General features: G+C 36.5%; 1 protein-coding gene across 1 annotated transcript in view; it reads left to right on the top strand.

Moving 5' to 3' along the window:
- rttn (rotatin) overlaps window positions 1-12,851 on the top strand; it is a 57,980-nt gene that overhangs the window by 12,832 nt on the left and 32,297 nt on the right. Inside the window, exons 17-27 of the mRNA XM_056254096.1 lie at window positions 35-174; window positions 1,583-1,754; window positions 1,920-2,019; window positions 2,565-2,653; window positions 4,016-4,133; window positions 5,596-5,692; window positions 6,550-6,615; window positions 6,783-6,974; window positions 8,187-8,426; window positions 9,571-9,715; window positions 12,643-12,815. Coding sequence (XP_056110071.1) covers window positions 35-174; window positions 1,583-1,754; window positions 1,920-2,019; window positions 2,565-2,653; window positions 4,016-4,133; window positions 5,596-5,692; window positions 6,550-6,615; window positions 6,783-6,974; window positions 8,187-8,426; window positions 9,571-9,715; window positions 12,643-12,815 — 1,532 coding nt within the window. The remainder of the gene's footprint in view (window positions 1-34; window positions 175-1,582; window positions 1,755-1,919; window positions 2,020-2,564; window positions 2,654-4,015; window positions 4,134-5,595; window positions 5,693-6,549; window positions 6,616-6,782; window positions 6,975-8,186; window positions 8,427-9,570; window positions 9,716-12,642; window positions 12,816-12,851) is intronic.

Consider the following 12,851-nt stretch of genomic DNA (forward strand, 5'->3'; position numbering starts at 1 on the left):
CTGTGTTAAAGCTTTGTGCGTTTATGTATATTAGAGTTACGCCAGTACTGATGACGCCCTGGGAAACTGTATCTTGCTGTTAAGTGAAGCATCTGCTGAGAAGGAAGATGAGGTTTGTTCACCGCCTACCAGACTACGGATGGCCCTCCGGCTTCTGTTCACCAAGCATCACACGTGAGTTTAAAGTGCACATCGATTTGGATTTCTTCCATTTTCTTCTCTATGGCAATAATTACCAAAAGATGAAAATTCTGTCATCATTTACTCACCCATATCATTTTCTTCTGTGAAACACAACAGGAGATTGTTTGTAGTATGTTATCGCTGCTCTTTTACAACGTAATGAAATTGGAACTGTGAAAGTCAAGGTTAATAAGCATTGTAAAAGTAGTTCCACATGGATATATTCCAAGTCTTCTGAAACTATACAGTAGCTTTCCCAAGTGAAAAAGAAGTGCCATACATTGTATTGTATGTATGTGCACTTGTAGTGTACAAATGTTAAATAATGTTCTTGCATGAAATAATATAAATATAATGTAATATATAATGAAACAAAAGTCTACTTAACTTACGCTTTTACGACGGTTTCCTTACACAATTAATCACACTATAAAAAAGTGCACTTTGTAATCATTGTTTTAATAATCTTTTGTCGTGCTTTAAAAACCTGTTGACTAACATACTAAAGCACTTGTAAAGTACTTGATCATTTAACTAGTATTTGATAATACATTTAAAGTTAATATATTTTATATGTATTAAATTGCAACCTCATCATTACAAATGTTTAATTACAAACATTTAAATACCTGAAATACAAGTTTTAATAAAAAATGACATTAAAGGAATTTTATTTTACCATTAATGCTTGTTGGTACATTCAGCAGTGAAATTATTACATTTTTTTCAAAAGACAGAAGAATTAATTATGAAATTACATAAAAAAGCACTCAAGGTCAGCTAATTGCATTTAATATAAGGTTAAACTATTTAATTGCAGTAAACATTCAATTAACTGTCAGAAAAAATACATTAATTTTGCACTATATTATTATTCTTTTAAACTATATTATATTGGTAACACTTTACAATAAGATTTGTAAACGTTAGTTGATGTATTAACTAACATGAACACAATGCATATGTTACTGTATTTTTTAATCTTTGTTAATGTTAGTTAATACAAATAAACTGTTCATGTTTATTCACAGTGCATCAACTAATGTTAACAAAACAACTTTTGATTTCAATAATGTATTAGTAAATGTTGAAGTAGTTAACATTAACAAAGATTAATAAATGTTGTAGAAGTGCAGTTCATTATTAGTTAATTTGAACTAATGCAGTTAATTAATGTTAACTAATGAAACCTTATTGTAAAGTGTTAACATTATTTCAATTTAAAAAGGCTATATCACAAAGGCTAACAGACTGAAAGTTATGTTATTCACAGAAAACATTGCTGGACAGTCGTGATCAGCATTCACTTTCATTGAAAGAAAAAGAGCAGCTTTGACATTGAGCTTAATAACTTCTTTCCAAAGTTTGTAAATGCTGTGTCTCTGTTTGCAACTTTTAGCGTGAGGAATAAAGCAGTCCAACATCTGCTACCACACCTGACCAGCTCTGAGGGAGCCAGCAACTCCAGACCAACCCTGGACAGCTCCACATTGTCATGTTTACCAAATCTCTATGTTCTTAATAAAAGTGTGGACATAAAGTTGAGCAATTCAGAAAAGTCATACGTGAAGGTAAAACGCTGCTCCCTCACTCAAGCAGCCTATTAATAATACACTCTTGTGTTGCTTTGAATCCACTGTTATTATTGGCTTTGACACCATGTACAAATATTTTGCTCTGTTTTTAGTGGCCTTGACAAAATCTTCAGTAAATGTTTTTTTTTTTTGTTTAAACAGGTGGAGTCTGTAAATAAATTGTACAATATCCTTACGTCGGACACGGTAGATCTAGTTTTGCGGAAATCTGCGGCTGATCAGTTGGCTATTGTTCTGCAAGGTGAGGAATTCATCTGTGCATCCCATTGTTTTTATCATTAACTAAATTATTTTATCATTAACTTCGTAATTTTGTTGTAATTTTGTTTGTCATTTTTAATCGTTTTTTTATTAACACTTTAACAGAATACAAAAAAATGTAATCTAATTCAAAATCTTAACAAAAATTATTATAGTACTATATCAGTTATACTAAAATAACACTCGTGTATCCATTCATCCTAATTAACCTTAGGCTGAGAAGACACCATATTTAATTTATCGATGTTCAATAGATTTGTTTTACCGGTTTTTACACTCCAGATTTTTTTGTCCTTTAGATTAATTTAGACATTATAACCTAATGAGTGAACTTCATCAAATTAACACGTTGTCTATCCAAAAGTGAGGTCCATTTCTCTTGAAACACCTCACAAACCAATTTTAATTGTTTTGAATAATGCTTTTGATCTTTGAAACATAAATTGACAAAGCAAATAACACATATTTCAACATGTTCTAGAAACAAAGCTGGTCTTGATTTATTTGTAATTATGTTCTTTATAGATTCATCAATGCATGTGGTACTGAAGGCCTTGGGCTTATCAGACAAGCTCATATCTTTCATCACGGAGTGCGTCAACAACAATGTGGCGGTAAACCTCACATTCTCTTTTGTTCAGTGAGCCTTTTATCCTGAATGAATTCAGGAAACTGGTGCCTGGGCATGATGCTTGAGTTAATGGTTTCAGTCAAGAGTGAGTCAGTCTTAATTCGCATCTATTGCATGATCTCTGCATCCCTAGGCTGAAAGCTGCCAGCTTTGTCAAGTATTCCAGCCTGCTAATATGGCTAATTAGCGAGAATTATGCACAGAAATGTCTGGCAATTACGCCATGAGCAGAATCCGATATGTCTCCTACATTTGCCATACCTAGTTAGTGCTGTTACTGTCAATTACGTCACTGCTTTGCCTGTTTGTTTTGACTACTTGTCTAACTTTTTGTGTTGTTGTAGTTTTACTGTGAATGTTATGACTGCGGTTGTGATTGTTTGTGTAAACACTTCTAGACTCAATTGTGATGAATTATGACTGTTTCCTCTAAAGCTGTGGCATAACACCACTCCAAACAGCTTAGCAGTGCAGTAGTTTATCGCAGATGTGTGGTTTTTCCTAGGGTCTACTAGAGATGGGAGAAACAAAACCTTTCAAATCTTTGAATCAGTTGAACCACTTGCTTTGCAAAGTGATTTTTTTTTTTTTTTAAATCTTTTGAAACAGCTCATGTGGGTGATGCTTGCTGGTCAGAATAGTGAAAATGCAACAAAAACTCAACCCAAACATGCATAAAAACACCTTTTACAAACCAATTACAAATGTTTTATTGAAAGTATGTTATCTATTAAATGCAATCAACAAATAATTTAATACCATTACATATGAAGTGTCTCTGTATAATATGTGTTAATTTAATAAATCTTAGGCTTGTTTTAGCTGCGTTTCCACCGAAATTACCCGGAGATTTGTCCCAGGAACTTTTTCCCCCCAGACCTGTTGCGTTCTGCTTTTCCACCACTGTCTAAGATTAGATAAATTACACTTAGGACTGCATGCAGCCGCATTTTTAAAAATGGTCAGTGAAATGAAACCAATCAACCAATCAAAATGCGGCATTAACTCATCCAGTCAGCATGTTCAGCGCCCAAGTCCCACCCCCGAAAGTTCCTGAACTTTGAAAAAGTACTACCTCGCAAGCAGGGACTTTCTGAGGGGGACATTTTTACCCGGAACTTCATTTAGACCCTGGTTCCTGCGGTCGAAACTATGGAAGTAAAATAATGCCAAATGTTTTTGAAACAAAAAAGCCTGTTAAATTGCACTACTTGAAAAAAATATGCATTGCATTAACCATGCTTCCATTTTAATGCATTGTATTTTTAGGGCTTGCATTTTTATGGGCTATTGCATCTATTTACTTTAGAAGGTTTTGCATTCAGGCTTTGTATTCATTATCCAGGGCATGGATTGCATGTTGGAGCCCAGCATATGCATGCTAAGGAAGCTGGTGTTTGCGGACCCCTCTCTGCGTCACAGTCTGGCTCAGCAGACGTCTCTTCTCGTCACGCTGCTCAGAGGTACGGCACATAGATAGTTGGTTAATTAGTCCCAAAAACCAGTTTTGTAGACACCTTTTTTAGATGTTAGTTTATGTCAGCCCCTTTGGCACAGTGATTGGGAAGGCCCTTGGTGTTCATGGTGCCAGTCTTGGGGTCCTTTTCTCAATCCCTCTAGCGCATAGTTCATTGCAATAGCATGTACACTACTGTTCAAGCAAAAAATAAAGAAGTCTCTTATGCTCACCAAGGCTGCATTCATTTGATCAAAAATACAGTAAGAACTGTTAATATTGTGAAAAATTATTACAATTTAAAATAACTTTTCAATTTTATATATAAGTGAACAGTATTTTATTCCTGTGATGCGAAGCTGAATTTTCAGCAGCCATTACTTCAGTCCTCTCTTCAGTGTCTGTCACATGATCCTTCAGAAATCATTCTACTATGCTGATTTAGTGCTAAAGAAACATTTCTTATTATTTTAATTATTTTTCATGTAATGTGTCCATGCTGAATAAAGTATTTAAAAAAACATACTAACCCCAAACTTTTTGGATTGTTACAATTTTACAGCTTAGAAACAAAATAGTTTTCCTTAAATTTGCTGATAAATCATGCTGATTTATTTGTCAGTGATCTTCAGACGATGGCGGTGAAAGGTTTTTAAAAAATATAGTTTTGGAAAATAGGTTATACTCGTTCTTCTCACCATATATTTGTGAAGGCTTGATAGCTTTATTTTCAAGGTCTGTAATCTTTCACAAAATTAGCTCAGACCATCTGTAGACCAAACCTCACCAAACCTCTTGATTTTCAAAACTGTTTCAACACAAACAAACAAGTTAATGGCAACAGTCTGTCATTTCTCACAGTTCCCTATGGTATGTGCAAAGTTTGAATTCAGCACCACATACTGGTCATTTGTTACAAGAAATAACATATCTTCTTCTAGCCTTTCAACCAAAAAGAAAATATCAAAAGATCATGGCGTCACAAGATCCACTGGTGTGTTTGGCCACTTAATTGCTGCTTGCAGTTGCATTTTGTTTACTTACTGCTGGAAATTAAGAGCTATTGACACGATCCTTCCAGTTCTAGACAATGCACAAATGGCAAATGTAATTTTTATGCATGTCCAGACATTTAGAAACGTCCAGTGAAGAGCTCCCCGATAAGCTGTTTGCAAATGTTTGTGATCGTCTAGAGTACGGCGATGTAAAATTAGTTTTTTCTGACTCGAGCCCTTTTTGTTTTACTTTCACATCTATAATGGATGAGTTGTGTTGTTTTCCTTGTTATAGTTTTGTTTTCATGTTTTATTCCACCTCGGTCCCAGGATGCGGCCCTTAAAATCTGTTTGCCACTATGCCTCAATTAACCATTTTTAATGCGAACACATGCTGTATAATTCATGCTACGACACATTTGTACATTTAAATGATTGCTTCCCTGGCCATTTAAATTGTCTTTTCTTTTTAAGCATCTCTGTTGATAAAGGAGAGTCAGGGTGATGTGAGCGAGGCTGCCGCATTGATGTGCAATCTGCTGTTTGATGAAATCGCACGAATGGACGTTTGGTAAGTTTTCTTTGTTGTATGATCTCACACTCCATTGGTCGATATGTAAAATATCTGCAGCTGGTTTCATCAAACCCTGTCAGTTAAAAAAAAAACCTGTAAAGCCAGCTTTCCACTATCTCCGTTGTCTGAAACTTTGTATTACTAGCAGTTTGTCACTTTAAGATGAATCACTTGTTGTATTCTTCAACATGTAGTTGTTTGTTTTGATAAAAGCGTCTGCTAAATGAATAAATGTAAAAGTGATGTAAATCTTCGACATTCACATACAATTGTCACATTTCAACCTCTAGTGGCAGTCGCATGGAACTTTCAAATTAAACGTGAAGCAACCATTACCCTCCGCTTACACACCACGGTAAAATGAAGGATTTGAATGAATATAATAAATGTATTTGGAGGTAATTTATTTTGTGTGGGTATATTCATACATCCAAAAGAAAAACATAGTGGGTTTTCTAATCGACATAAATAATTATGAAATCACCTCACATTCATATTTTTTAGAATACCGGTAATCACATCCGAAGCTCAAATCAGTTCTGAAATTGCCACGCATATGGTCAGAACTCCATGAACCTCCCGTACTACTCTGCATTGAAAACGAATGACTTCTGGTCTGACGCTTGTCGGAGATAGTGGAAAGGCGGCTTAATAGTGATCACACTCTTATAATTATGAGTAAGGGTTTTGTTTAACTTAAAAGGATATTTCACCCAAAAATGAAAGTCAATGGGGTCCAGTGTTGTTTTGGTCTCCAATGACTTTCATTATGTAGATAAAAAACAGTTGAAATATGGTAAAAACCAGAATGCTTTGGCTCACGTTACATTTCACCCTCTTTGTGCCATGATCAGGACTGACAAAGCTGGCTCAGACACAGGCCTGTCTTCCTTCTCACTGCCTGCTGCCATTATACGGAGGTAAATCACATCCATTACGACATTCTAGCTGTGCATTAAAAGAAACGGCCATTTAATTCCCCCATAACCTGACTTTTATAGGTGTCGTGGGAAAATTAAATGGTGATTTAACTATTATTTGACAGATTAACTGTATATGAAATGTTAAATCTCGTATTTTCTTACAGGTATAATCTTCCGTTTCAAGCGCCCTCACACCATGCAGTGAGTCCCTACTGTTCAGTTCTCCCTCCATATTCAGACCTGCTGAGTCTGAAACCTGCCTGGGAGGCACTGCAGATCACCTGGAACACAGCATGGCATTCTGGGATTGATGGACTGCTAGAGCATCTGAAGGGTTTTAGGAGTGATGTACTGGAGTAAGTAGAATTTACTCGCATGCTTGTATAAGTTCATTGTGGTGAGCGTTTTAAGGTACAATTTAATTTAAAGTGCCCCTATTATGCTTTTTTCCTGATATTACGTTTCATGTGGTGTGTAATATAGCTGTTTACAAATGTAAAATGTCTGCGAAGTTTCAAATATCAAAGTGCATGGAGGTACTGAACCGATTTAGAACGGCCTGAAACGAGCCGTCAGTAATTCCAGCCTGTACTTCCTGTACGAACCTAAGTAGGTTTGTAATATATTTGCATAATGCCAGCCTTTGGTCTTCATTGGTTGCCCGTGAACAACATCTAATTTGACCTAAAAAAATCTGTAGTTGTAGCTGAAGCCTGGAAAAGCTTGGTTTGTGCTGTTGACATGTTAGGACCGAATCCTTGATTGAATGGTTTCAGACACTGCGAGAGATGCTTCAATGTATATTATGAGAAAATGAAAGTGTTTTTGGACTTGGATGCATGTAAACCTGTTGTAGACCTCCAAAACAAGAATAGGAATCTTTAAAATAGCATAATAGGTGCACTTTTGACATTCTCAAAGCCTTTTATTTGTTTTCAAGCACTCAAATTGTATTGAGCACTAGGAGTTTTAGGCAGTAAATCTGTATCATCTTAAGAGTTAAGATAGATAGTTTTTTATTGCTGAACTGTTTGGAAACTTTTGCAGTAGAACTTAACGTCATTTTAATACACAGAAGCTGTTGATTTGTTACCAAGTATAAAATGATTACAGATCTGCTGATCTGCTGGCAGTAAACTTGTCTGGCTTCCCTAAAGGAATAAATGAAAAAATAAAAAATGTCATTATTTACGGTCGCTCCAAACCTCTATGCTGTAATTTATCTGTGGAAGAAAATTTTTGTTTTTATTTTTCAAGCTTTATGCTTCCGATACATAGTGACCATCTGTGTCAAACTTCAAAAAACAACAACAAGGTACCATAAAAGTTGATTTGTGCACTGTTCCAAGTCTTCTTTTGATAACCTAAATATTTAAAATAGTTATTCATTAATAATCATCACCAAGGCTCATAACATGTTTGCATCCAGAATTTTTTTTTAAATTGCTTACGACACATGTAAGAACATGTTTTGGTCTCAGTGACTTCAACATGCACATTGGGTTAGAGTGCTGAAAGGCTTAACTTTTTTCGTAACCCCTCGTTTTCTGCTTCCTCCTCACCCTAAGGTTTCATGGTGATCTGGTGCTGTCCGAATCTCAGGTGGTGGTGTTAAGAATAAGCAATATAAGGTCCGGGTTAGGGGACTGCATTCACGGGGTCCGTGATGCAAGCTCCCACAGCACAGTCACCTTTGCCTTGACCAGAATGCACCTGTACCTTTTCGCTGACCGCCTTGCACTCAAATCCACTGCCCAGAGCAGCAAGAACATCCTGCAAACCCTAAGCTGGCACAACGCTGTAGAGAGGTAAACACACTGTGTGTGTGATCTATACATTTGTTTTCTGTATACCTCCAGGTATGTGATTTGTGATCGCCAGGCATGAGTTTGATGGAGTGCGCCAGCATTACACAGCCTTAAACAATGAATGAGCTGACACCTTCAGACACAAAGCAGAACGATATTTTATCTTTGGCAAAACAGAGCTTAGAAATGACTCTGAAACTAAATATAGTACCGTTCAAAAGTTTTGGGTCAGTAAGATTTTTTTTTTTAAAGAAATGTATTCAGCAAAGACAGATTAAATCGATTAAAGGAATTGTTCACTTAAAAATGAAAGTTCTGTCATCATTTACTCACCCTCAAGTTGTTTCAAACCTGTATGAATTTATTTCTTCTTTATTTTGAAGAATGTCGGTGACCAGACAGTTGATGGACCCCATTGACTTCCATAGTATTTTTTTTCCTACTATGGAAGTCAATGGGGTCCATCAACTGTTTGGTTGCTGACATTCTTCAAAATAAAGAAGAAATAAATTCATACAGGTTTGAAACAACTTGAGGGTGAGTAAATGATGACAGAATTTAAATTTTTAAGTGAACTGTTCTACCTGTCCTAACCTGTTTCTAACCTGTTAAAAAGTTACGTAAAATATACACTACCGTTCAAGATGTCTGGTCAGTAAGATTTTTGTCAATACTTATTGAGCAAGGATGAATTCAGTTGATCAAAAGTGACAGTAAATGCATTTATACTGTTACAAAAGATTATATTTCTAATATAAATGCTGTTCTTTTGAACTTCCTGTTCATCAAATAATTCTGAAAAAATGATTCACAAAAATATTTAGCATCACAACTGTTTAAACATTGATAATAAGAAGAAATAATGAGATAATTAATGATTTGTGAGGGATCATGTGACACTGAAGACCGGAGATTTGACATCACAGCAATAACGTACAATTTTAAAATATATTAAAGAAAACAGTTGTTTTAAATTGCAGTTTTTCTACAATATTCCTGAAATTACTGTATTTTTCATAAAAACACACATATATGCAATTATGCATTAGAAATGCGCATAACGACTTCTTTCAAAAACATTTTAAAATCTTACCAACACCAAACTTTTGAATGCCAACATAAACACTTCTTTTTTTATTAACAGATTTATTATGGTACGTCCAGCTTGCCGTCAAGATGAGAGGCTCTTGGTGGACATTGTCTCATTCCTCAACACCTTCTTTAAGCAGAATCAGTCTGAGTTGGATCACCAGGACCTAAAATGGCTCCTAGAATTACTCCTAAACCAGGTATTTCTGAATAAACCCTTGCCACATACCACAGCCGTGTTGAATCCTTTATGGAGTGCTTTTATTTATCTTTGGAGCCCTCATAAAAACAATAAAGAGACTTATTGTACCTTGATAATTAAATTAGCTTGCCCTCCTGCCTCAGATGAACACAGTGTGGTGTATTTATTAAGAGAAGCTGAAATAAATCACACTGCGGAGCAATACAAATACATTAATATTGAATTAACGCTTGTGGCGGAGAGACGTTCTTCAGCTGTCATTGTTTTTGTTTTTCACACTGGGGAAGAATGGCTTTATTTACTAAAAGTCTATTCCTGACTTACCTCGCATTAATGTGTATGTATGCAAACAAACCTGCCTTGACGCTTGACAGAGAACGCTGGGTTTGATGAAACGCCTGGTGGGGGAGGTGGTGAAATGCAGAGAGCATCCACAGTCGCTGGAGTGTTTCTCAAACATCTGTGCCGTCTAAATGAAACGGGCACAACCGTGTGTTTTTTTTTTTTCCAGTGGTGCCTGTTAAGACAAGCACATGCTTATTAATATTCTTTTGCACAAAAATTTTGTATGCTGCATCATTAGAGCTTTGGACATGAATGATTGCTCAAATTGTGTGGCTTACTGAGGAGGAGAGATTACTTACAAAAAAAAAAAAAAAATCCCATAGACTTGCATTGAAAAGGGACCACACAAATATCTAAGGAGAGGAATATCATAGAGAATTACGGCTGGGTTAAAAAGCAATCACTCATGTCTTAGCAACCACTTAAAAACCACACCGAACACCATAGCAACTACCTAGCAATGCTTTAGCAACCATCTCTAACCCCCTTGCAAATGACTAGCGATGCACAAGGATCCTTAGAAACCCCCTTTCTTCTATACAAACCAAAACAGCTAAGCAACCACACAGAACACCCAACAGCAACTTCCCAACAGTTCCTGAGTAACCACCAAGACCACCAACCAGAACACCCCCCCCCGCCCACACACACACACACTTTTTTTTTACCTGCCTAACAACCATTCAGAACACCCTAGCGATCTCCACAGTGATCCTAGCAACTAGTGGTGCAACGGATCACTAAACTCACGGTTCGGATCATAGGGCGTTTTTTTTAAATCACGGATCAGACAATTTTTCAGATCAGCAAAAAAAAAAAAAAAAAAAAAAAATTACAACCATAGATAAATGCAATATAACAAAGTTAAGTAAGGTCTAACAGTAGTATTCAGGTACAGAAATGTGATCATTAAATGTAATATAGTGTTCACTGTATAAATTAAATCTAGATTAATCTTTGTTAAAATGTCTTTAGTTGTTTTATTAACATTTAAATGGTTAGCTCACCCGAAAAATGAAAATGATCTCATAATTTACTCAGCCATCCTAGGTGTATATGACTTTCTTCTTTCAGCCAAACACAATCGGAGTTATATTAAAATATAACCTGGCTCTTCCAAGCTTTATAATGGGAGTGAATAGTAACTAAGATTTTGAAGCCCCAAAAAGCGCATCCATCCATCCATCATAAAAGTAATCCATTCGGCTCCAGGGGGTTAAGAAAGACCATCTTAAGTGATGTGTTTTTGTAACAAAAAAACAACCATATTTAACTTTATAAATGATAATAATTTGCTTCCGGTAACGGCCTTACGTGAGTAGAGTTCCGGCGGAAGAGTGACATCTGACCCGACACATGACGTTTGATGTAGGAGTAGTGTGAGCTTAGGTGAGGGAAGACGCCTCTCGTGATTAAAAAAATAGGACTGGGCAACAAACTCAAGCTCCTCCAACATTTCTCTTAAAATATTCTCGTTTTAGACTTCTAATTCGTGGCCATTGTTTTGTTTTGCTCTATCCTGCGCTTCTGCGTTCGTCAATATGTCATGTGTCAGGTCAGGGGTTACTCTTCCGCCGAAACTCTACTCTTGTACTCTTTATAAAGTTATAAATATGGATATTTTTCTTACAAAAACGCACTGCTCAGTTATTAACCCCCTGGAGCCATATGGATTACTTTCATGATGGATGAATGTGCTTTTTTTTTTGGGGCTTCAAAATCTCAGGTACTATTCACTCCCATTACAAAGCTTGGAAGAGCCAGGGTATTTTTTTTGTTATATAACTCAGATTGTGTTTGGCTGAAAGAAGAACAATTTTTGGGTGAATAACCCTTTAATGACTTAGCAGCAGGTATTTATAGGTTGCTGTCCTTTTAAGCCCCAATGAACGAATCCAATATAATGATACACATCCGATTTCTTTCTCAACTGTTTATGTTCACTTAAGACATAACGATAGTGTTTACGAGAATACATGCAGAGACGGGTATTTTACCATAATTTTGTGTGTATGTGTCCGTTCAAGCGCAAGAAGATGTGAAAGAGGAATCAATTTGAATCAATCTGAAGGCCTCTGTGTGTGTGTGCATCGGGTGTGTGCAGCTGTTTGCTCAGATAACAGCACGCAATTGAGTTCTCTTTTGCCTCTTGTGTTTGAATGGTTTAAAATCGCTTAAATGTCTAAATTGTCAAGAAAAGACTTGCAAATGATAAACTTTCACTCTATGATGGTTAAACTAATCCGCAATTAATCCGCTAATCACATGCGTGACGAACCGTGGGGCCTGGTCCGTACAGATCACAGATCAACTGCGATCCATTGCACCCTTACAACTACAAGCAACTAGCCAGAACTCCTTAAAAATCACACAGAACCCCCTTGTAGGTAAATTATATGCAGGATTAAGATTTCTAGTGTTGCTGAATGAGGACTTTGTAATAAAGCTGCTATTTTTAGTAGTCGTTCCTGTGGAGGATAAGGATGGAGTCATCAAATTGTGTTCAGCTGAATCAGGAGGTGTAAGATGGCTGTAATTGACAGATCACATTGTTAAGTAGCTGTGTATTCGTGTGTGTAGGAGTCACACACCCTGCTGAACTTGTTGCTGAGTGCTGAACTGCAGACCCACACACAGATCCAGTCACAGGGGGAAGCGGACAAGCTTCAGGCCCACCTCAGTCACCGGCTACAGAGAGAACTGACAGGCCTCTTCAACACTCTGCTGCTTCGAATGACACACAGTCCTGACAGGTAACACACAGTGGTGGGTGACACGTGACTCACAAA

This window comes from Rhinichthys klamathensis, unplaced genomic scaffold, assembly GCF_029890125.1.
Source record: "Rhinichthys klamathensis goyatoka isolate OS25496 unplaced genomic scaffold, OSU_Roscu_1.1 h1tg000110l_1, whole genome shotgun sequence".
NCBI classification, from domain to species: Eukaryota; Metazoa; Chordata; class Actinopteri; order Cypriniformes; family Leuciscidae; genus Rhinichthys; species Rhinichthys klamathensis.